This window comes from Strongylocentrotus purpuratus, unplaced genomic scaffold (genome assembly GCF_000002235.5).
Source record: "Strongylocentrotus purpuratus isolate Spur 01 unplaced genomic scaffold, Spur_5.0 spur5_scaffold_13, whole genome shotgun sequence".
Lineage (NCBI taxonomy): Eukaryota > Metazoa > Echinodermata > Echinoidea > Camarodonta > Strongylocentrotidae > Strongylocentrotus > Strongylocentrotus purpuratus.
In genome coordinates, this window is record NW_022145598.1 from 8305324 (window position 1) to 8331364 (window position 26041).

General features: G+C 36.0%; 1 protein-coding gene and 1 long non-coding RNA gene across 8 annotated transcripts in view; both read left to right on the plus strand.

Annotated features, from left to right (window-relative positions):
* The first annotated feature begins 236 nt into the window (after nt 1–236).
* Nucleotides 237–5716, plus strand: LOC100891408. Its single transcript, XR_971577.2, has 3 exons — nt 237–360; nt 1082–1334; nt 2053–5716. It is a non-coding gene; the product is annotated as an uncharacterized LOC100891408 (long non-coding RNA).
* A 767-nt stretch (nt 5717–6483) lies between these two features.
* LOC576722 (C2 domain-containing protein 5) overlaps nt 6484–26041 on the plus strand; it is a 35026-nt gene continuing 15468 nt past the window's right edge. For 4 of the 7 annotated variants that reach the window (XM_030982823.1, XM_030982827.1, XM_030982828.1 and 1 more), the window contains exons 1-19: nt 6484–6569; nt 7518–7637; nt 8844–8930; nt 9731–9771; nt 10713–10758; nt 11291–11471; nt 11775–11860; nt 12364–12494; nt 13841–13960; nt 14753–14904; nt 15598–15645; nt 18657–18754; nt 19830–19938; nt 21271–21385; nt 22388–22555; nt 22970–23089; nt 23867–23956; nt 24629–24686; nt 25514–25567. In XM_030982823.1, coding sequence (XP_030838683.1) covers nt 7548–7637; nt 8844–8930; nt 9731–9771; nt 10713–10758; nt 11291–11471; nt 11775–11860; nt 12364–12494; nt 13841–13960; nt 14753–14904; nt 15598–15645; nt 18657–18754; nt 19830–19938; nt 21271–21385; nt 22388–22555; nt 22970–23089; nt 23867–23956; nt 24629–24686; nt 25514–25567 — 1794 coding nt within the window. In that variant the 5' untranslated portion in view covers nt 6484–6569; nt 7518–7547. The remainder of the gene's footprint in view (nt 6570–7517; nt 7638–8843; nt 8931–9730; nt 9772–10712; nt 10759–11290; nt 11472–11774; nt 11861–12363; nt 12495–13840; nt 13961–14752; nt 14905–15597; nt 15646–18656; nt 18755–19829; nt 19939–21270; nt 21386–22387; nt 22556–22969; nt 23090–23866; nt 23957–24628; nt 24687–25513; nt 25568–26041) is intronic. The other 3 variants (XM_030982824.1, XM_030982825.1, XM_030982826.1) reach the window with 3 other exon arrangements.

Sequence of the window (26041 nt, forward strand, 5' to 3'; positions counted from 1 at the left end):
CTCCCCCAACTACAAAATATTGATCAAGATATATTTGTTGGTTATAAAGCAGTTCTTGCTTTTCCATCAGGAAACGGTAATGTAATTCTTTATTAGAAAATATGAAGTGCTATGCATGACCTTTCCTTGACTAATAATTGAAATTCAAAGACACCTGTCCTTGGCTGTTATGAAATATACAAGACATTTGGAGAGTTCAAATGTCCCCCTCCCCCTATTTCTTTAATTTTAATCGAAAACATACTGCCTGTCCATGAAATTACAGCACACAGTTAGATGATTTCATTATTTCTTTACTTTCTTTTAACACAGAGCACCGTCACCTAAAACGCCAGACCTTAGTGTTGATGATGTAGAAAGGTATGTATAAATCATCTATATGAGAAAGTTCTATCATTTGTTAACCCTATATTACACCTAACACATAGTAGTTTAGAGTTTTCTTAAAGTCTAAATAAATCATCTTTTCATCCTCAAATTGGCAGAAATTAGTTTCATTTTTCATTCCTTCTCAGTTTGAAAAAATACAAGTACATATTAAATGATTCATTGTGGATGCAAAATATATAAATATAATTTTTTTTAAATTGACAATTGACAAGAAAAACTTTGCATTGTCAATTTAATGATTTTAGTCTCAAGATAAGTAATTTCATAACATTTCACCATCCTCGGAGTATTTCATGTTGCACTCTGCACATTTGTACATGCCTAAACATTTATATATAAGGTACAGTAATGATGCTCATTAATGTGTTTCAGCTGTAATAGGGGAGAAAGCGCTTTTTACAATTTCAGAATTAATTTATAAATGTTGAATTCCAGCACAAAATGGTATAAGTCTGAATAAATGATTCAGAAGATAATGATAATTTTTCAGAAGATCAGGTGGGCGTTTCACAAAGCCTTTTTTTCAATGACAAATGACAAAAATCAGTGACAAATCTGCTGATAACCAATCAGAAGCAAGGATTTCACTAGCTCATAACAAAAACTGTAATTTTTCACTGGTGACAAGTTTCGTGAAACACCCCCCCAGGTATCGATCACCATCTCTATCTCACCTATATTCTTCCTGCAGCATAAGGGCTTTCAAAAAGGAAAGCAAACGGCAGCGCAAGCTGAGACAGCAACGGGAGGAGTACCTCCAACTGCAGCTGAACTCTCCAGACCAGTCAGGGGGTCAAAGGTCAGCAGGTCAAGGGTCAGCGAAGAGGATAGGGAAGCCTGGATTCCTTCCGGCGATACGACAAGATGATGATGGTGATGACGGGGATGAGGAGGCTCCCCCAGAGAGTTTGGCCGATCTGGTCAGGATGCAATCTTCGGTCGTGGTAAGTCAACAGGCTGTGAAGTAGATGATCATTTTGGCTACCTGCTTACAGGGGAAGTCTACCCTGATATTTGGTTGGTTATAACAGCAGCAGAAAAATGAGAGAAACAGATCAGTGAACTTTTAAGCAAAATCCAATGAAACATAAGAAAGTTATACATTTTTGAAGTTGCGATAAATCAAACACAAATTGGCAAATCTGTTAATGTGTCTTGCGAGCTCCTTTCCAATTTGCTCTGTTCAGAAAATGTCATAAACTCTCCTTTTCTTTGTTATTGATGACGGAGTAGATTTGACAAGAATTGTATAAAATACATATTTGCAATAATTATATCTAGGGTGAAAGTATGATTGAAAATTTTCTTTAAATGAAGGGGCCCTCGCAAGATACAAGAAATCAAATCAAATAAATGTACATCATGTCTTGAGAGGGGGTAATACCAGTGGACTGACAGCCCATGTTACTGACATTTACTAGACCAGTAGCCCACAAGACATATGAAAAAAAGAAAGTTTCCAAAGGTCCATGAGACCAACAGCCCACAAGGCCGTGAGACTGACAAAACAAAGAAATATGTAAGGGAATTAAGATTTTTTTAAAGGATGGTCTAGTGAGTCGTCGGGCTAGTAGACTCTATAAAAAGGTTGATAGAAGGGGTGTGATTATTATATTATATTTAATAACTTAAATTTTGCCTTCACTCCATTACTTTCCACAGTTTGACTCTGAAACACCAGATGATACAACCAAATGCTGATGAGGTGTTTCTCTCTTCGCATTTTTACGCCTTGAGGAACAAAACTATACGCGACCCAGCCTCCTTCAAGTACAATCTGATCTTCAGCAGGAGCCTGCCAGACCTGCCTACACAAGTGACGCGGTTGTATAGAAATTGGGTTAAAATCTTACACCAGGGCCCCGTCTTACAAAGAGTTGATATCAATCGCAACTTATTTGCTATTGATATCAATTGCAACTATGAACATAAGAGATAGGAGACTGCAAACTTGTGATTGATTTTGATCAATCGTAGCTCTTTGTAAGACGGGGTCCAGAATTCATAAAAGCATATCAAGTGCAAATACTGAACCCTGACTAAGTGGATAAACTTAGTTCATCTATGGAGTGCCAATTGTCAACCTCTTCATCCCATCAATTTCTATTCTGTGACCAAGTGAACAACTAATAATCATGTCAATTTGGAATCAATTTGTCATTTTCATTTCATTACTAGATTTATTTCATTTTCTAATTTTATCACAAAATTACAGTAATTTTTAAGGAATAAAGAGGTTGACACTGTCATCCAGTGGCCCTCAAGCTAGGGACATAGATTAATGGATTGATATAGAGGTTGATGCTTGGCACTCCTTAATTCAGTGGTCTGTAAGTTGTACCAGTTTTATAGTCTGCTTTTATGAATACATCCTTTAACATCTTTTTAGAGCAAGAAGGGCATTAACTCATATACTTTAACAGAGTTAACACCCTTTTGGCTCTAAACATACAATATATACATTTACTTCAAACATTACTCAAATATGACTCCCATTTACATGCTGCAGGATTTGATTTGATAATTCCGTTTTAAAACATAGCATGCCAACCATTCCTAGTTTGGAGGAATATGATTCCTATTTTTTGCCGTCAAGCTATAATTGTTCTGAACCCTAGATTCCTCTCTTTTTCTGAAATATTCTGTCTGAAAAGTATACAAGATAGACTGTATTCCTAATTTTGTCTTGTGAGATTCCTAGTTTGTAATGTAAAAGCTAGGTTGGCAGGTATGCTAAAACATTATTTATTGATGTACAATTTCTTATGGTACTTTTACTTCAGCCTGTCAGTTTCTATTATATTGTGCAGCCGGAGTGCCATTCGCTACAAAAATGTATAGAGATTACTGTGCATCTACTTGGAGCTGTATCATATTTCAGGAGTCCTCTGTCACATTGTTAATATTGTGTATTTATTATTTTCCACTGTGTGTAATCTTGCAGTAAGGCTGATTTGTATTCATTATTTACATTTTTATTTGTTTGCTTTAAAGGAATTCTCATTGTTAGTATTTTGGAGTTTCTCAACATTTGCACTTTTTGTAATGTTATCAAATTGAATGTACAAATCTTTGTTCAGTACTTTATTACAAATTATTTCATTCACCTGTTACAAATAATTGTACATCAGTACCAGTAGTCAGTATGCAAATTACGTACATTACATTAGTTGGACAAGCCATAATGTTTGTCCTTCCTATCAGAAATTCATGTATGTGTGTGTGTGTGTAATTGGGTTTTTACAGACGTGTATCAATCAGATATGATGATTTACAGTTGTACGTCTGTGGACCGACCTTTAACGTCACCATTCAAAAGATGTTACTCAGTTTTGAACCTGCGCCCTCGGCTGAATCAGTTTGTAACTTGTATGTTAGTTGGATTACAGGCGCACGCCACAATGCCTAGTTGTATGTAATTCGCATTCTGACTATTTAACTAAACTAGTTATTACAGCAAAATCACATATAATGCAAGCTTGTCATAGTGATTTATTTTTACAGCCAAACAATTGCATTGAGTGTATTAAGTTAGTTGAGAAGTATGCTGCAAGTAGCTATTACATGACTATACTAAGAGTGAACACTGAGGTTTCATATTAAGTTTCATTTTAGACTTACAAGCCAAATGATTTTCACAGTACTTTATTTTGTTTCTCTTCTTTTCTTTACACCATAAGAAACAAAGTCAGGGCATTTTATTTTGTATGTATTCTTTTAGAAGTATCTTTTAAATCATTTATATTCAAAAAATAAAATCAACTATCAGATTCCCAGAATGTCATCTCAGGTACAATATTTTATAGAGAAAATTTAATTCATGTCTTATCAATTTTAACAATTTCAATGAATTATCTATTTTTATAAAAATTCAAAGAGTTTTCATATTTGTTCTAGAAAAAGTGAATTGTGATTTGTGTGTATCTTTTAATCATGCAGGAAAGGAAATTGTTAAAGGGCTTAATCAATCACATGTCCTTTAAATTGGCAACTTTGATATTTTTCTTCTATTGCAACATATTATGAAACAGTTAGTACATTGTGTCTGAAAAGTATATATAGACTGAAACTAGAAGTAAAAAGATTTGTTTTTCAAATGGTTTTTAAACTTGTCAACATGTTACCAATTCCTGGTGTTGAACACTAGAAGGTGATGTAAAAAAGCAGCACAGGATGTGCACATAAATTAAATATCTCTATCTGCTCATTAATTTGGTTTATACCATATTTTCTAGAGTTCTAAATAAAAAGTTATTGAGAAAAACAACAAGATTTAGCAATTCATTGCCCTGTGGAAAGTGAATCATGCATCAATTCAAGTTTAGTTCATCGGTCAAAGAGCTATACAACAGCTCTATGTAAATGGACTTGTGAATGTATTTTATTATTTATTGAAGCATTTAAAAATAATGTAAATTCCATGTACTTGTATATTATATAATTCTGCTTTTATTTATTCTGATGACTTCGTATTACGTTGTATAAATATGTGTATGCTGGAGCAGCATTTTGAAATTCCAGCCATAATCGGGCATTCCCAAACCTTTTTTATGTTAAATTATAATGGTGTAAATAATGATTAGAAGTTTTGTTTTGTTTTGTTTGTGCTGTGGACTTTCAGGCTTTACATAGTTATAATTTATGATTCGTTTCACTGTTTGTGCTGTTAAAATTCAGACTTTATACAGTTTTATTTAATGATTCTTGAATGCCATATTCTTTCTGTCTGTTTATATGGCAAAGTTTCTGAATAGTTTGATGCATCTTTAACAGTGAATCATCTCTGTTTCATAAATGTTGCTATCAATAACAAATGCTAACTACATGTATCTATGACAAATTCGCTCTCAGCCAAACAGAAGCCATGATTTCAGTAGCTTATAACAGTAGCTTGTAACTTGTCCTTAAGTTTTATGAATTTCTAAATTTCCATGACAAATTTAGTCTCGGCCAATCAGGTGCCATTATTTCAGTAGCTTATAACAGCTATTGTAACTTGCTATTGATAACAAGTTTTATGAAAAAGGGCCATGATCCAAATGATGATTAATCATCAAACCAAGAACCACCTTTATAATACTGCCTCTCAAATATTGATTTTGAAGGGGAAAAAATGTCTTTGTGCTTATAATTGAATCGTATTAGCATCATTCCTCTCTATAGAGAATTAATACACCTTGACTATATACAAGTGTACTATTAGTGATTTAATGTGTGTGAGTAATCTGTACATAGGAGATTATAAATAGCTCTGTATGTGTGTATATGTACTCTCATGTAAATTATTCTGAGAAATCATGTACAAATAAATATCTTGAAATATGAATTCTATGTGTTTTGTCTCTTTCAATAATTGTGTGAAGTTTCCTGTTGTAAAATATGTAGTTGGTTTTGATAATGTTGCAAGTATAATTTTGGTCAGATCGACTTACTGCACTCAAGGTGCATATATAGCAACAACAACAAAAATGATATGTCAACTTTAACTAAAAATACATACCGTATATTAACATGGAAAATAAATTGACTGATAATTTTTTTTAATGAGGCGATCAATGCACATGTATTAATTGTTAAGTAAATTGAAAGGGTCACTACTTCTTTTCCTGAGTTTTCTTATATATGCACCAACAAAAACACCATGCAAAATCGTGACTACCGGTATATATTGCCTAAAAGTTAGAAATTGAATCCACAAGAATCATAATAAAATGGATTAAGTTATATTACAACCCCCCCCCCCCTTTCCTCTCTCTCTTATTATCTTTCTCAATTACTTTCTATCAACAAAAGAAAATGAATTGCATCTATATTTCAGCTTTGTAGAAAGGCACAAAGCAATTACTCTTAGACTTATATTTAAGAAGCTATTTTCTACCACATTTGATTATTTTCTCTTCCATGTACATCAATTGTTAATCTTTTTTTCTTCAAGTTTCAGAAGTACTTTAAAATATATATATATATAGGCCTATAAAGAAAATAGTGTTGCAAGATAGGACTAACACCTACATGTACTGTACGACACAGAAAATTATTTTTTCCCTTGACGATTTGCCTAGTTATTTTGACCGTACTTTATTCTGAGTTGTTGAAACTTGAGTAAAAAGACGAAAATCAAAAAGAACAAAATTGAGAATTGTCAAGATCTTTCTTCATTTACAACTTCTAATCTTTTTGTAAGTATTTTCTATGTTTCTAACTTACATGCTGAATAACAGAAACTTTTCAAGTAACGTTGGAATTGCTTATCTTTGCTTCTTTTTTCTTGTTGTCTGCTTGTCTCTGAGTCTGAATGAAGTGTATGCTGTTGATTTCTAGGCTTCGCACACTCAACGGAGCTCCCCCGGCGCTTCGGGCGGTCGACGCTTTCCTTCACCGCTATACATGCGCAGCTCTGTTGTGTTTTATAATGCCTAACGTTTATTGGGAAGGGGGTGGTCTAATTTAATGCTTAAGCTCGATATCTGAAGCTGCTCCAGCCAGTACTTTTAGTCCTTGCTTACTTGAAGAAGAAGAGGAAGACTCTGAGTCTTGGATGGTCATGGAAATTGGTGGGAAAGTGAGCGGGCTGGCAGTTTGCCAGCGAGGCTACTGCGCCAGTCGCAGTGGCAGTTCCGCTGTGCTCAAAATTACCAGGACTCGAAAGGTTTGGGGTGGGAAGGTAACAGGCGCAGGCCACAGGCCACAGATAGGTGCATTATCCTGCCATGCCTGTGTATTAAAAACTGTTTAGACGATTCTCAACATTTCAAACACCGTCTGTATGAAACTCAACCGCTTTATGCCGAAAGGATGGGTAGCGTGGTGTTGCGTTTACTTGAACGCGACCATTCGTCCAAAGCCTCCCCACCCCCCCCCCCCCCCCCCCCCCCCCCCCCCCCGGTTTTGCTGAAAGGGTGCGTTGACTAGTCTTCCACATCAGTTGTTTATAATGGAATTTAAGGAATTGAAATTTAAGTCGTTTAAATCCAAATAATCAAAATAGAAACAGATTAAAAATTATGTCTTCAAGTAAATTTGAAGCGCAAATGCCTGGGTACCTGAGATACATATTTTTAGCACTATAATTGGTGGTTCTACTTAAATTAGTAAACCTAAAATTTGTGTTCTTTCTTTCATTGCAGTAGCTGTCAGTTGCTGGTAACTCCTAAAAGATGCCTGGTAAACTGCGAGTGCGGGTCGTAGCAGCCAGGGACTTGCCTGTCATGGACAGAGCAAGTGATCTGGCCGATGCTTTTGCTGAGGTTCGTCTAGTATAGCAGTACAGTTTCCATTTTGTCCTTCGCCTATATAGCGAAGTGTTAGTGACTCAAAGACGTAACTCCAATTTGGCCATTTTGAGAAAAAGTGATTTAAAGATGGAGGTCAACTTTGGCCCTTAGGAGTTAAGTTTATGTTTCACTAGCGATCGACTTCAAGTGTTGGGTGGAGTTAAGTCTTTGTGTTTCCTGGAAAGCCCACATTTTTCTGAACATTTTGATATCAAATACTCATTATGGCAAAATATGGAGTTACGTCTTTGTGTCACTGAACCCTCGATATATACTCTTTAATACAGGAACACAATTACATAGCTTTGGTTGAGACATTGAAGGGACCCTGGCTTGATTGGGAGAGCACCTGCCTTTCTTAATAGATAAAATGCAAATTGTCAAGGCCATTGACTCTAGACAGGTTTTTTTTAGAGAGGGTCGTAATGTTTCTTTTCACACTCTTTACCCCTCTCTATGTTTTTCCCCCTTTTTCAAGATTTTGTTTATTTGAGTTGGGTCCCGTGTCCCCATGCACCCCTATAGCTACGCCACTGCATGATCGTTCCTTCAAATTTATGTATAGGTACAATTGATCCCGTATTGCAGATAGGAAGTGTTTCCCTTGTTGAAAAAATGCTACTTTACACCTGCTTAGCCCCAAGTTTACCAACAATTATGAAAGATAATAATAATAATATTTAGCTTTTATATAGCGCTTACATCTCGAACTTCTCTAAGCGCTTTACAGATATACTTTTACCCATGTCATTGGATTCAGTGCTTGCCCACACACCGTGTGCACAATCTCCACTCCTTAGGGATTATTCCAGTCAGGCATGACTTGACGCTCAAAAACTGTTTGAACAACAATGACGGTCTCATCCTACCGGGTACCCATTTTAATATCTGGGTGGAAAGTACCAAGTGTAGGTTAATATCTTGCCAAAGGATAATAGTGCCGTGTCGGGATTCGAACCCTCGACCTTTGCATCTCCAGTCAAGCGCCTTAAACCACTCGACCATGACACTTTCATCTGTCACAGACAGAGAGTTGTTCATTGTTTTCTGTCACTTTGCCTCCTTTTTCTCTCATTATATTAAACACGACCATCATATAAAAGTACAATGCCGTTCACTCTCCTTTTCTCTCTTGTTCTCTCTCTCTCTCTCTCTCTCGCTCGCTCTTTCTCGATTCAGGTCCGCTTTGGTCAAAGCACATACAAGACAGAGGTTTATCCAAAGTCTCTCAACCCTCAGTGGAATTCTGAATGGTTTAAGTTTGAGGTTTGTGCAAAACAATTGGATTTTATACACTGCACTTCTTTGTATACCGTGTCAGTCATAAATATTAACATAAGAAGTATGTGTGAATGCCAGGGGGGTAGATACTGAATGTACCTGAAGATTTTAGTTAAAGACTAGATTAAAGGTAATTGACGGTTTGGTGCTGGTTACGGTAAAATCTTCTTTTTTTTCTGTCCATCTAGGGGGACCAAGACCATGTGTATAAAAGGTTTCCTTCAATTGGCTTTTATAGCTACATTTAAATAGAGGACTTTGTCTTTCAGGGTTCTTTATTCTAAGGGGGAATTGAATTTCTTCTTTATTTATACATTTCTCTTTTGGGGATTTCAGTGTTTCAATTTTGGGGTCAGATTTAATGATACTGTACAGGTATGAAAATATCTGAAATTGTAAGTTTGGAAACATTTTCAGAGATTATAATTGAGCTAACGTGCCATACCACTAGAGATTTATGGGAGACCGATACATCCGTAACCCTTTTACTATGAGATTCTGTTAATCACCATAGACTTTGTACAGGGCCCACCCGGTTCCCGTAAGCAACGGGTTTTTTAAAAAAAATGACTTCAACTTGTTGGATATATTGTAAAATGCAAGTATTCTAGAGAAAAAATACATAAGTAATAAAAAATGCTACTTGATAAAAGTGCAATGTGTTTGTCTATTTATAGATGTACAGTGTAGCACTTTTTGTTTGATTTACTATGAATCTATTCAGATTTCAGTCTCATTTTTTTTTCTTCTCAATTATTTCTCAAATATTGATTGCTCAACGCTAGGTGGATGATGAAGAGCTGCAAGATGAACCGTTGCAAATAAGGTAAGTAATGAACATTCTATTTCCTTTGCTACATGTGCATGTAGTTCAGGTCATCATTTTATGAAACTGTCATTGCACAGGTTCGCCGGCATCCCATTGAAACATGTGTATTGAAATTAACAAGCATTTCAATAGGATGGGGACAAAAGCAGATTAAAACCTCAATTTCCACAACCCCCCAAGTTACGGGTGAACAGGGGTCAAGTTTGACGACATAACATATAAAGCCCATCGACTTGCCTATATAGCTAAGGCGATGAGCCATGCTTAATTAATGCAAAGTCATTGAAAATGTGCATACTCCATACAGTAATGATCTCACCTAGTCCATAGCTAGTTTTAGGTCGACAATTTCAGTTTTTCAAAGTTTTTGATTTTGAATTTTCAGAGATCTCTTACTCCTCTCACAGACTCTAAAATGGCATATAGTTGATATTATTGTAATCTATGACTCGTAAGCTTTCCCTTGATATCTAATTTGTATATTTCATTTTCATTTCTGACAAGATCTTTAAAGAGAAGTCTTGATTACATTTTCCTTGTGACCTAACATTTGCTCCTGTAACAATTGCTCCGAGGGTATAGGGTTAGGGTTAGAGTTTCTGGTGGGTTTTATATTAGGTTTAGGGTTAAGGTTAGGGCTTCAGAGTAGATAGATAGATAGATATTTGGTTTTATTCAAGTACTGATTGAAAAGTCAGAAGACTAAACAAGTCAGTTTACAATATAAAATGCATAACAAAAAAATATAACAAGGTGAAAAAACACAGTTAGGTTTAGTGTTGGGTCCAGGGTTGAAGTTACAATTCGGTAAGTGTAGAAAATTGACACGGAACAATTGTTGCAGGAGCAAGTGTCGTACAAATTGAATTTTATATGAAGTGTAGAATCTCTTTTGGTAGTTGAATAATCTAGTTCTAATTTATTTTTGTCTTTCACAGGGTAATGGACCATGACACATACAGTGCACATGACGCCATAGGAAAGGTAAGAATAATTTAAAATGTCAAGAAGTGAACGGAGGGAGTGTCATCATGGCACGAAAGCCAGTACCGTAACGGATCGTAAGAGGGAGAATGCTGACTTTAATAAATGATGATGATGATGATGAGGGGAGTTCCAATGAGATGAATCCTCTCACCCATTTTTGCTTCTTATTTTAGCGTCCATGTCAAGCTTTTGTTAATATATAGTTGCATTGTGAAAGAAATCGTTACGAAGGTATCGGAACTGGTTGATTATATATTATTAAACAGGATTTATTGTTAAGAGGTTATTGGAGAAGTTTGAAATATATTAACAATGCACTGAATTTGCATAACCTCATAAAGAATAGACAAATAGGTCCATATTCTATGTTAAAATGATCTGTGAATATGTGGGGTCTTTTGTTCCATGCCCTAATTCCAAACCGATCTATTAAAATTCAACCAAGTGGCAACATACCTCTGCTTGCATCTTTCTCGTAATCAGATTATATCAATTTTCTCTTTTCCCCTCCTCTCCCTTTGATATGTAGGTATACATAGACCTGAACCCCCTGTTATGGAAGGACAGTGTTTCTGATATCGCCGGATGGCTACCCATCTACGACACCATGCACGGCATCAGGGGAGAGATCTACATCATAGTTAAAGTGGATCTGATTGAAGATGTCAACAGATTCAGGCAATCGTCAGTCGGCATCCATTTCTTCAACTGTAAGTCTGCATTTTCGTATTTAAATCAGCTCATTTGTCACTGGATTCTGTTGAGTTTACAGAGCTGCCAACCAGTTTGATTTTATTGTATTTTGCACGATTTGTAGAAGTAAATATGACAGTACGATTTTTCCTCAATAAAATTTCAATTGCTCATTCTCTCCTGTAGAGTATCCTACAAGCACCTCACATCGGCAATTTGGGGATGTTCATTAGTTCATCGGACATGACTTCATGTATCATTGCTTTATACTGCTCTGAAAGGTTAAAAATCTTCCTCTTTTTTTCTCTCTTTTTGAACAGCAAGCACAATGCCATCTGGGTACATAGTGACTGCTATCCATGGCTTTGTAGAGGAGCTTGTAGTGAACGATGATCCTGAACATCAGGTAAGATATTTACTACAGTGGAACCTTATTATAACAAGGTCTTTGGGGCCATGGAAATTTCCTTGCTATATAAGGAACCTTGTTACATGTATATCAGGGTTTTAAACAAAATATATATATATATATATATATAAAGAGCTGAGATCAGCAAAATCACCTTGTTATATGAGAGCTCTTTATAATGAGGTTCTACTGATTTGATTTGATTTGATTTATATGTGTTATAGTAAGTATTTTTTCAACTTCCATGTTTACAATTTATCTCACCGTTACAAAATTTATATATTTCAAAAGGATGAAATGAAAATTAAGGTTTCCTTAACTAAATACATTCATTTCATTTTGTGTTCCATTAACAGATTTGGAAACTAAACAAATTGTTGGGAGTCTAATTCCTCTCTTAATATGCCTTTATCCATTATTTCAAGAACAAGCATATTTCCAACAATCTAATATTTACCCCAAAATGTGAAATCTCATCTTTTGATTTGTATCATTTTCAGTGGATAGACATGATTCGATCACCAAGGGCATCTAACGAAGCCAGACAGAGGTTGTTCTCGAAGCTCTCCGGTGAGCTTCAGAGAAAGATCGGACTCAAAGTTCTGGAATCAGAGGGAAATGCCGTTCTAGGGTAAGATCAAAAGTAGTCAGATTTTTTAATACACAGCAGTCATAATGTCATATTCATTGACCATGAGGGGTGTTTCATAAAGCTGTGTGTAAAGTTAGGAATGACTTTGCAAACAACTTAAGTATAAAGTGCCAGATAGGATGCCCAAAGTTTTTCCTGTTGTTTTTTTTTTTTAACAAAGTGTGACTATATTTCCAATAACCTCAATTAAATTGTGGCAAAAAATATACTTTGTATTATAAATTTTGTTATAATAAGAACGGTTATCTACATCTGCACAATTCAACTTTAGTTGATGCAGTTGAAAAACAATTGAGCATCCCAATTGGCTTTTCATATATAAGTCATTTGTGAAGTCATGCGTAACTTTACGAACATCTTTATGAAACTACATTCATATGTACATGTAGATTAAAAATAAACATGAATACAAGCCTGCATAGAGGTTATTTCACAACAATCATTCAACATGTTGTGCTTTGGCTCAATAACTTTTGATTGAGAGCCCTAGATAATATGCCAGATACATGAGTAGAAAGGGCACAAATTTTCATGACGATCTTGCATTTGATGTCCCGAATTTTTAAAAGGAACATAAGCTTTAACATTCTTAAATTGGCAACACATTGACAAATTCAAATCATTGTTTTTCGATCAAATTTTGCCTATGTGGAAAGCCTCGATACAGATTATTTCATTCTCCTGTTAATAATAAATGTATCTCAATAGTCAGAATTCAAATTGCATACATCAGTTGTTGCTAGGTAGGACAAACATTATGGCTTGCCCTACCTAGCATTTGATATAATAATTTGCATTCGACAATTGAAATACAATTATTTGTAACGGATGAATGAAATAATTTGCATTGAGGCACTTAAGTATAAATTTTGTTACTTCACGAAAGTGGCCTACATGTATTTGTGGAGCTCACTCCCTTCCTATCTCTGTGAGATTGACAGTCTAGAACACTTGATTTCATGCCTCTAAACTGACCTAGTTCAGCAAATGTGAAAGTATCGACTTCCCTCGAGGAGCGTGCTCATTTGAATATCATTAAACAGAAATACAGTAAAAATAAAAACCTGTATATAAAGACCGCTCAAGGGAAACACGAAGGGCATGTGGTCTTTAAGTGCATGTTCCTTTACAGGTTGAGAAACACCATTTAAGGAATAGAAAATGTGGTCTTTAGAGATGGGTGGTCTTTTTATACAGGTGGTCACTAAAGCAGGTTTGACTATACATGTATGGCACCATACAAATGCTGTGAATCATCATCTTTAACATCATCAAAGTGAATCACATTTGTATGTAGTGTCCATTTTTATGTTTACTTACCACAGATATTGGCAGTGCTTTGATCTGGAAGGAGAGTCAGGGGTCGTTGTCAGGGGAATAGGTACCATGGCAACCATACAAACAGTCAAACTACCTCCTCCTCCGCCCACAAGTCCACCCAAAGAGTAAGAGTTCTCTCATTTTTGTTAATTGATGGAATATTACGGCCAGTGGATAAGTCTTTGGACGGTTGATCACACGGTTCACGGTTCGAGTCCCGCCGCGTCATTAATGTTCCTTGGCAAGACATTAATCTACCATTGCCGCTCTCCACCCAGGTGGTAAATGGGAACTGGCAGAAAGGAATTCCTTGAATGCTACGAGCACCAAAATTGGTAGCCTAGCAGAGCCAGGGCAATAATGGAGCACCTTAAAACCTCTCTTAAGAGTGTTGGGAGCCCCAAATTCGTCAAAAACTTGATGGCAAAATTTCACTTAATTTGTTTCATGATATGAAAGAGGATGTCATTTCAGACACACTTCTGCAAAGATTGCCCAAACAAATTCTATTTGAAGACAAATATTGATAAAAGAATATATAATTTGAGTTTTGTGATTGCATGCAGAAAGCATAAATGTTGTATTCTTTCATCAATATTTGACTTCAAACACATTTGTTTTGAAATTCCTTGCAAAAATATGTCTCAGATGGCAGCCTCTTTCACATTGTGCTACAAGTGAAATTTTTCCATTAGATGTTTGGGCCTCCCAACAATTTGGAGGAGCTTTATTGTTAGTGGATATTTGAGCTATAAATATGCAATATTATTACTGATAATGAAATTCATACAAGTATCCTGTCTGTATGCAAACAGTCCTGGTATTAGTATTAATGATATTCATTTTAATACCAAACAACAATTTTGCAAACTAAAATTTGATTTCTGAATATCTTCTTTTTTTCTTTTTTTTTCCAGTAATGTGAATCCATTAGACGATCAGACACAGGTTGATGGTCAGCCCGGCTATGGCTCACCAGGAACGGCCATGAATGTTGCCATGCCACCCTCTCCAACCAAGAACGTCCCAACCCCGAGATATGCCTCGGACTCTGATCTGACTGGTCAAGGTTAGTAGTCTATCTCTATTTTTTATTTTGTCATTCATTTATCGCAACCCTGTGTTCAGTTTCATACAACATTAATGAATATTAATATTATGAATATCTTCCTCCTTTCTTTCTTTCTTCCTTGTTCTTCCTTCTTCTTTCTCACCCTTTTCTCCTTCTTCTTCTTCACCTTCTTCTTTTATATCTTTCTTTTTCTTTTTCTTCTTCAACTTCTTCTACTCCTTCTTCCTCTTTTTCTCTTCAACTCCTTTTCTCCACCTCTTCCTCATCCTAATAGATTTATTCAATTGCTTTACTTGTTCCTCTTTTTCATTCCATCTCTCATCCTTCTTAGTGGCCTATTGACACTAAAGTCTTTGTCACATGATACGATACATATGTGTGACTGAGAGACTAAATTTGTTTAAGTGGTACATTTTCATTTATTGCCACATATCATATCAAATATTGTATCATTTTATTTGATAATATGTAATAACTAGATTGTAGCACATTGTTTATGTATATGTATCAGACTCTGCAGTTTCTTTGGCTTAGTGTACATCATTTCTACCATTGTTATTTATCTGTTTGTATTTTTATTTGTAGTTGAAATCCAACCTCAAGTTTTGGTTGCAATAAAGAAAGAAATACTGATAATAGAATATACGTTACTTTGAAAAAAACCTGTTAATTTTCATGTTTCCCTTGCAGATAATTTGCCTAAGATTGTAATTGATACTGAAGGTGTTACAAATCAAGGTTTGACAGTCTGTGTCCTATCAGATATTGAAAGCATATACATGTACATATATATCCAACCTCATCAATAGCATGCATTAACACAACTTGACGTCTTATATAGCACTTTTATTAACAATTCATCCACACACATTTACTTCTGCAGCTGTAGTGACTTTCAAAATGCCCTTTCTTGTTTTGTTTTTATTTCAACTGTTAATTTGGAACAATTTCTGGAGGGTCACTGATCTTCTTTTCTGCAAAACTTTCTAAAATCTTAATATTAATTGATTAAAAATGATGAAATCTGTTAAAAGTTAGGCAATCTACAGTATGTCAGGTACATTCAACTGTCAAGCGCGATGGCCCAGTGGTAGATCTGTGGTCTCTTAACCAGGAGGTCCAAGGTTCGAAACCAAGTTGATGCGCTAGTGCCCTTTGGTAAGGTATTAATCCTCATTACCAAGTCCCTCGGAGAGGACCTAAAGCAGTCAGCCCCCTGGTTGCTTACAAGCATTTACATGCTTTCTTAGCACTCAGGTCAAACAAACAAACCAGGGGGGTGTTTCACAAAGATCCTAAGTTAAACTTATCTTTAAGTTGGACTTAAAATTTATGGAAAGCCATTAGCATCTTTGAAAATATTTTGTAAAAGTTATTTTGAAAGGCATAAAATGTTGATTTAAATCATTCATAATTTCTATCATCAAGGAGACTTCATGTTCTAGATGTGGAATTCATAAAAAGTCTAAAATACTTGAATTTCTGCTTTTGAATATATTTCATTTTAAGGCTCCAATGGCTGTCCATAATTTTTAAGTCCAACTTAGTGTTAAGTATTTTCCAATCCAGTAGATTTAGACAGATTATACCATTAGTCTTTTCTCTTTCTTTTGTACACGTAGCACATACTTCTCTAGTGACAAAGCTAAGATTAGTGTCCCATTTTTTCTTCTAAGCATTGCCTCTTTTACAATAAATTTTCCACATGAAATATATTAAATTTGCCATTAATTGAACATCAATTTTAAATTGTGTAAGTCATGTACCTTGTAGATGGAGAACAGGTAGTTTTGATCACAGTTTATAACCACATTTATAAATTAATACTACATTTACCTTTACCTAATGTGCAAAGTACAGACAAACTAACACCAAATTATTATTGTATTATTGCAGTAGGTACAGTAGGTTTCTCCTCCCTCTCTCTCTTAAGTCCAATGAATGATATTAGTAGAGCATATTGTGTAAAAGATACACATACACATGAGGCATCAAGTGACAAGTCATGTTCGACTTTAAAAAATAAAAAAAAACATGTAGAATGTATGACATCAACCTCAACCTGTCTACAAAGACCACTTCTTGTGTTTCTCTTGGGTTGTCTTTATACTAGACAGCTTTGACCAGTATAAAGACATGGAACTACTAACATTCAAAACGAAAGAGTATTTGGTGATAGGTAAACTTTAATATTTTCATTGCACTATCAAGTTACTAAATTTCTCTTCTTTCGTTCCTTAGTTTACACTCAAACAAATAATCAAAACGATTATACTTTGATATGATAAAACAAGGCCTCGGCTATTTTAATAGAAATGTGACGCAAGATCATGTTCTTCCTCTAAATGAAAAACAGTTTGTTTTGTAAATCCTTTCCTTAGAGACACATGTTTAACACAATCTTTAACACATGTTCATATAATATGTGTTAAAGATTGTGAATGGGCGAGAACGCCCTTAATTGTGCACTATCTTGTGGTGTTCGCTCATACCAGCTTCTACTTGACGGATTAAGATTTTGATTTCTTCTTTCATCTAAAGTGCTTGATTAATGGGGTTTGTGGCATTTGCACTAAAACTGGTTTTGGTTATGGTAATTAATACCAGTTTGGGGGATACTGAAGAGGCATTATTAAATCATTTTGATGTGTATTATTTGTTTGTTTGTTTTATTTATTCACCATGTAAAATAACTGTTTACAGATAATAAAATACAATGGGTAACATTGAGATATAATACATACTGTAGTAGGAACAATGCATAAACAAAAAATGTTTGAAGCGCAATGTCCCTAAGATAAAATAGTTGTTGCTTATTAGGTAAAGATAGAACATGGCTTAGAATAAAACAATTATGGAATATCATTTAAGCCTTTCTTATATCACAAGTCACCTTTTCAAGGTTCCTTTCTTTTAAAGCATTCATAACTTTGTAACGTTGTTATTGATATTTCAAATTGAGATTGCTTTCTGCTCCAACCTTCTTCTTTTTTTATCAAGTAGAGTCCCTAGGCACTCATTAGTTGCCGTACTATGGCTTGCAAACCCGTAACCTCCCCATTTATAATTGTGACACCTAGCTCCAATGTTAGGGTAAGGATTGTTGTGTTTGTGAACTGCTTTGGTAAAGTTAAGTCCAACTTAAAGTCGATCTTAGTCTTTGTGAAACACTCCCCAGACTAATTGTAAATTTGCCATGTACATATACATGTACACTGTACATGAAGTTATTAATACTTGAGTTCCATTTATGGATAATGTGGTAAATTGCTACAAAAACCATTGAGGGAAATCTTAACTATTAATGAATGACAAGAGACAATTGGGAGTGGGGAGGGGGGATACAAGATAGCAAAGCGCAACAATGCTCCCACACATACTCCCTGATATGGGTGGTATGCATGTAGAAAAACAGAAATGAAGTACTCAATGTATGTCTCTTTAGATGAAGGGCTTACACAGGCAAATTTAGAATTAGTCTGGGGAGTTTTTCACAAAGACTAAGATCAACTTTAAGTTGGACTTAACTATGGCAGGCCGTTTATGCCACTGTTTGCTCTCACCATCATGATTTTTAGATAATATTTTTTCCTTCAATAATGAATTAACAAAAAATGTACATTTGTGACAATGATTTTAACGTCCCTTGAGAGATCAATGCCAGCAAATGGTGGCATGAACGGCCTGCTATAGTCTTTGTGAAACACTCCCCTGGAGTTGTACTGTAATTGTTTTATCCCTGTTTTCAGGGAGCCACGGTGCAGCAGGCAGTAGTGGTAGTGGCAGCGGTCCTCATCGAATTGGTCTACCAAGAGCAGTGTTAGCTCAGAACAACATTGATATGCTGGTAAGGACTTTAAAAACCTACATGTTTTTCTTTTTCTTCTTTTTTTGTTCATTCACGTTGAAATATGATTTGGAATATGATTTGCAAATTTCTTCTTCTTTTTCTTTCTTTTCTTTTTCATTTTTTTTTATTTTTTTCAATTTTATCTACACTTAAAACTTGCTAAAATAATTGGGTTAAATGTCTTGTAAAATGAATAGAGAAGTACAATATAGTTGCACTGTGATATTACACCTTATGATCAATTGCAGTAGGAGGATTTCTGTATTAATATCCTGCTGCCACTCGGACCAAATGAGTGATATAACTGGTCTCAAATGTCCCTCCATAGCATCTGCCATTCTGTAAACATGTACAGTTTGTTATCTTCAAAAGATATCAGATGTTTTACAAAGAAAGAACACTTTCAAGACCCTGTCGGACTTGAGAAATGAAATAGATGAATTAAATATCAACGCTTCTAGTAACAGCTCTCTGAAAACTCAAAATGTAAACCTTTAAAAATTGGAAGTTGTTGACATAAAAAATAGCTGTCAACCTGATGACATTATCTTATGTGGAGTACGCATATTCACAATGACTTTGCATTACTGCTTATCGTCTCAGCTATATAGGCTAGCCGATAGGGTCCACATGCAACGTCACCGTAACTGCAGCAAATTTTACCCTTGTTGACCCGAATCTAGAGGGCAGACAATGAGGTTTTAATTTGCTTTTGTCCGATACTGAAAGGGAAAATATTTGTTATTCTTTTAAAATTTGTATTCTTCATTCTTTCAACTTTCTAATGATATAAAGTTGTATTTTAACGGGATAGTTTTTTTTAAAGTAGCATACAAGATGGCATGCACATGTAATAATAATGATAATAATATGGATATTTATATACATGTAGCACCGGTATCCATCTAGCTGCCAAAGTAACTAGCGCTCAAGCATATCAGGTACCCATTAACACATGGGTGGAGATTGGCAAATGTAGATTAACGTCTTGGCAAAGTACATTATGCAGGAGTACCCGTTTTTCACCATGGCGTCTTTTCCTCATTTTCCAAAAATGTTGTTTGATATGCAGGAGTACCCGTTCTTCACCATGGCGTCTTTTCCTCATGGTTTCTTGGTACATCTTGGTGGTATGGTGTCTACTAGATCAGTCAAACTACTTGACAGGATACACAATCCAGGTGAGTATTCAACAAGGGAGGCGCAGTGGCTCAGTGGTAGAGCAGTGGTCTCGTAACTGGGAGGTCCGGGGTTCAAAACCAGGTTGATTGTTAGTGTCCTTTGGTTAAGGCATTAATCCTCATTACCAGGTCCCTCAAAGAGGCCTTAAACCGTCGTTCCCCCGGTTGTTTCATAACAAGCATACACATGCTTTCTTAGCAGTCGGGTAAAGCAAACAAACAAACATGTACATAATTTCTAAATGATATAATGCCAACTGTGGGGTGCCGGCTAAGAAGCATTCATGCATTATTTCAGGACTAATCCTTATGAATTCCTGAATTTCGGTTCTCCCACTACATGTTTTTCCATCTCAACAGAGTTTACACTTCATCAATCTATTGATCCACAATCATCTATTCATCCAAGAACCCACCATTATTAGAAGTAGGAGTAATAGCATCACTTCAATTACTCTTGCTGGACATGAAATTACCCTATCTAATGTATGTCGCAACCTTGGTGTGTTTCTCGACTCAAACATGAAAATGTCTACTCAAATTCAATATGTCTCAAAATCAGTACGTTATCAGTTACGCAATTTGGGTTTTATTCGTAAATATCTTAACCGTGGTGCCACCGAGAAAATTACTCATGCTTTGATTTCTTCTCGCTTGGATTTTGGTAATGGCCTTTTGTTTAGTTCGCCTCACAACCTACTCGCAAAATTACAAAGATTACAGAATGCTGCTGCTCGTGTCGTGACCCTGTCCAACAAGTACAGTCACATCACACCAGTCCTCAAATCACTCCATTGGTTGCCCGTAGAAAAACGTGTTGTTTTCAAGATTATTTTGCTATTATTTCACTGTATACATGGCTCTGCTCCGCAGTATAACATCGGCTTGATTAAGCATTACTTTCCTTCTAGACAGCTACGTTCTCAAAACTCTGGCTTACTTGTTACTCCTAGGGTTAAAACAAAGTGGGGGGAACGAACCTTCGCTCATGCTGGGCCTTCGTTATGGAATACTCTCCCTCAATGGGTTAAGAATAGCAGTTCTACTGAGGTGTTAAAAAACAATCTTAAGAAATATCTGTTTAATTTAGCTTATAATTGATTACCATTACCTTTCATGTCTGTACCTTTCCTATCGCACTTTGTATAAATGTATCATGTATGTATTTCATCTTTTGCACAAGCTGCGCCTTGAGCATTTGACTGTCAAGTGGATTTGGCGCCTTATAAATCATATGTATTATTATTATTATTATTAGCAGTAGCAGTAGTAGTATTAATTGAGAGAGGGAGATTGAGAGCATATTCATGTATGTTTATCTTCATTTCTTAGACGAGCCTGAGACGAGAGATGCCTGGTGGCGAGAGCTGAGGACAGAGATACGCTCCCATGCTATAGCTATGGGTTGCCATGCGGTAGTAGGATACAAGGAGACCACCAGCATCTGGTGAGTATCTTCTCTCGTCAGATCTTTCCCACTGAGATGGTGTACACAGAGATGCCAACCAGTACGATTAAATCATATTTAGTAAGAGTGAAATATGATAATACGATATCACGTCTTAAAATACGATTTTTCATCTTTAAAAAAAATTTAAAAATTAAATTAAAACCCATAAAAACAGCGGAATGGCATAGAAACATGTACAAGTAAACCCCCGCAACCCCAACAAAAACTATGCTTTATAATTTTCTCATTAAATTTTAATGACAGAGCAACAAATTTACTTGACCGTACTTACAATGTACATGTACAAGTAAAACATTTTTCTGAAATTTTACTGGCCCGGGGCTGACAGGCCAGTGGTAGTGTCTAGTTTTTGTGAAAATCTGATTATTTTTTGTTTAGGACACTCAGTCTGTTTTTTGTGTCGAGAGGTTGGCATCTCTGTGTACAGCAAGCAACCTTGACCCAACAGCATAGTCCTAATCAGTCCACTTTGGTCCTGGTCCAATTAGTCCTTGTCTAACCTATATACCTCCTTTCTGTCCCCTTATGCTTTCAGCTTTAGGGAAAGCAGCCATAGTCAATCTAGAAGCTATGCAGTAAGAAATCTTGGTCCAACAGCATAGTCCTAATCAGTCCACTTTGGTCCTAGTCTAATTAGTACTTGTCTAACCTATGCCTTTTTTTATATCCCCCTGCTTTCAGCCTCAGGGACAGCACCCATAGTGAATCTAGAGGCTGTACAGCAAGCAGCCTTGATGCAATGGCATAGTCCTATTCTAACCATGCTGGTCCTAGTCTAACTTAGGTCTAATTACATTCTCTATCTGTCCATTCAGTGAGGAGATACATGTATGTCTGCTTTCAGCTTCAGGGACAGCAGCCATAGTCAATCTAGAAGCTGTACAGCAAGCAGTGTTGATGCAGCAGCACAGTCCTATTCTAACCGTGCTGGTCCTAGTTTAACCCAAGTCTAATTCTATTCTCTATCTGTCCATTCAGTGAGGAGATATGTCTGCTTTCAGCTTCAGGAACAGCAGCCATAGTCAACCTAGAAGCTGTTCAGCAAGCAGCGTTGATGCAGCAGCACAGCCCTGTTCTAACAATGTCGTTGGATAGAACAGAGTTCCTCAAGGAACAACAGTCCATGACACCACATGTAATCGAAAGGTAAGCATTTGCCTTTTCCTTTCCTTTTTCTTAGAAAGTCCTTGGAAGTATATCCCAAATGTCACTGCTTATGCCTTGTTTACAGTTGGGCTGCAATTAGTCTACTGAGCCCGTATCCTGCCCGTATCCCCTTTTCAGTGCGGCTTCCTTGCGGAGGCAGGATGTGGCCTTGAGATTTTTGTACGGATTCACAGGCTCTGCGGCCTCTACGATTTTTGTTTCACAAGAAGTTATACAAATTTGGAGACAAAAATTGTAAGCCCATAGCCAATAGACATGGTATACGTGGCATTGCACAATCCCTGCACATGCATCGTGCGGAGGCCCCGCGCTGATTCAGTAATGTTGATGAAATTGAATGCAGACATCACCTAATGATCAAGTTATTATTTTGTATTCTTTCATTTTTGTTAGAATGGACAGTGGAAACCCAGTCCCGGACCATGTCTCCTCTCGCTGTGCCATGTGCCACATTCCCTACAACGATACAGCCCTTCCTTTCCCTGTGCAGCTAGCAAAATGTGCAACATGCAAGTGAGTACATGGGACTGTTAGTAAGCTATTGGATAAGGGATACTTTCATTTTGCTTGGCATATTACAAGAACTGCACGTTTCTCTTAGACATTAGGATCATGACCTAGGACAAGGCCTTTTTATCTATGTGATGGAGAAGGCCTTTATGGCCCGAATTCACAAAGGAGGTTTGTCGACAAACCTTGGTATGACGCGTTTTACGCGTTTTTTACAAACCTGGTTTGTCAAGAACAAAAGGAGGTTTGGCGAAACAAAAGAAGGTTTGAGCTCAAACCTTGGTCTGAGCTCAAACCTTGCTTTGTGAATTCGGGCCTATAAGTCCAGGGGGGTGGGGGTGTTTCATAAAGCTGTGCGTAAAGTTACGAATGACTTTACAAATGATTTGAATATGAAGAGCCAAATGGGATGCCCAAATTTTTTCCTGACATTTCAACAAAGTGTGACTTTCTTTCCCATAATCTCAATTAAATTGTAGCCACAAATACACTTTGCATCAAAATGTTTTGTTAATAATGATAAGGTTAATCTATTGAGAGCCTTAAAGACACATCTTTTCTTACAGTAGTGTAACAATTCCTGTTTTGATGAGTTGGCGTCTATAAAGTGGTGTTATTTGTCCTCTTATATATGTTGATGTAGATTGTAAAGCGCATAGAGAATTAAGTATTAATTATTGTGAGCTAAATAAATCCAAGTTATTATCTGATGGAAAATTCTGTTATGAATTCACTCTTCATTACTATTGTTTTCATCCGATATTTGACTGCCTTTTGTAGACGCAGCAAAGTTCCAGATGTGCTATTCACCACCATAGAGCCCCCACCGTACCTGTCATACACAGGGCATGGTTGTAGCATACAGGCTAGGTGAGTGATCTGACCTTTAGTGACCCAGCCTTATCTCTGAATTATTGCTCATAAATTATTTTTAAATTTTCTATAGCCTCTATAAATTCTCAAATAACCTAAAATGTTTGAGCCTTGAATAGTAAGTAATGTTCAATCAGTGTATTAGATGATATCAAACCTTGAAAGGGACCTTTAGTGTCCCGACCTTTGTGACTTGATCTTATTGAAATAGGATGTGTATCAAAAGTATTCTTGAGTGCTCTAGAGAAGTTGAGGTTTTATCTCTCTAAATTATTATTCAAAAATGATTTTATACATTTTCTATATGATCTGACCTGAAGTGTATCAAAAGTATTCTTGAGTGCTCAAGAGAAGTTGAGAGGTTTTATCTCTCTAAATTATTGCTAAAAAATAGAATTCTCAAATAACCCAAATGGTTGAGACTTGAGTAGTAAGTAATGTTCAATCAGTGTGTTTGGTGTAATCAAACCATGAAAGCTTTTTGTGGTGTGATTATGTTCATATTTTTTCTCATCCTAGAAGTGTAGAGGAAGATTTTACCATCTTTTACCACAATTTTATTGAATGATTATTTTTGATAAACTGAGCAAAAGATGTGTATATTTCTATTCTATTTCAATGTTTTGTTGGGATATGGAAGTTATCTATACCATTTCTTTTCTTTTGCAGAGTATGTAGAAGCAAGAAAAAGATGCAAGGAGAAGCAAATGCAGCCTTGATCAGCGATGTAAGTTGTGTGGATGCGTCCCACCCCCCCCCCCTTCAGCATTATTTAGGGTAGGCGTATGCCTGTTCCCTCACTTTGAAAGCACCCCCCTATCTCACGGCTGCCAACATTTCTGAACCCCCCTTTTGCAGGTTTTTCCTGCCTTAGAGACCCCTCTAAATCCGGAACACCGCTCAATGTGACCCCCTATCTATGATATTTGATTTGATTTGATTTGATTTATTTTTTAAAGATGTTTTATAACCTCCTTTTTAAATTTCTCAGGAGTCCAAAGAGAGAAAGAGAAAAGAAAAATTTATTTCTCAGGAATCCAAAGAGAGAGAGAGAGAAAAAACACCCCTTTTTCAAAGAAATCTCCAGGTGGAAAGTCGTATACACCCCCTTTTTTTACAATTCTGAGGCTGGATTTTGTTGTGCGAATAGTACCCCTTTACCAGAGATTTTGGGAACACGAATGCGGTTCCTCCGACCCCTTAATGCTGTTTTCTTTTTGCTTTTATTTTTCTATTTTGTCTATACTTCTATTTTGATGAATTAAAAAAAAGAATGTGATATATTATTTTGTAATTAACATGTTTCATGAAAGCTGTGTCTTGTTGCCTCCGTCTTTGTAATGTTATAAACTCAGGTTCATAACACAGTGAGCCCCCATGTTAAAGAAGAAAAATAGAAACTATTCTATTAAAATAGATAAAATATATGTATATATATATCCATGTACATGTACATTGTATGTAGTCCAATGGAAACATGCTAGTTGCTCTCTTGCTGCAGTGTTTGGATAAAGTGATTTTAATTGTGATGTCTATCTGTCTATGATGTCCTAGGCCCTACCATTCATGGAATACGAACTCCACAGACAAATGATGAATAAACTAAAGGTGAGCTATATATAACACTACACATCAGGGGAGTGTTCCACAAAGACTAAGGATCAACTTTAAGTTCATGCCACTGGTTGCTCTCATCATTGGTCTCTAAATTATGGTCTTTAGATATAATTTTTTCCTTCAATAATGAATGATAGAAAAATACAAATTCTGTAGATTTGTGACCATGATTTGTACCTCTCTTAAAAGAATAATGCCAGTAAATGTTAAGAGCAAACAGTGGCATAAATGGCCTGCCAAAGTGAAGTCCAACTTAAAGTCGATCTTAGTCTTTGTGAAACACCCCCAGGTTTATTCTTCTAGTAACTTGTATTATTAACTATTACAGTTATTTTGTATTTCTAGATTTGTAGTGGGTTTTATCTGTTGCAGATATTGAACATAAATGGCAGCAGAATTTAGGTCCTGGCCTATTATGTATTCTGTATTTATAATTGCCAAATACTTTGAATTGAAAAATTGAAT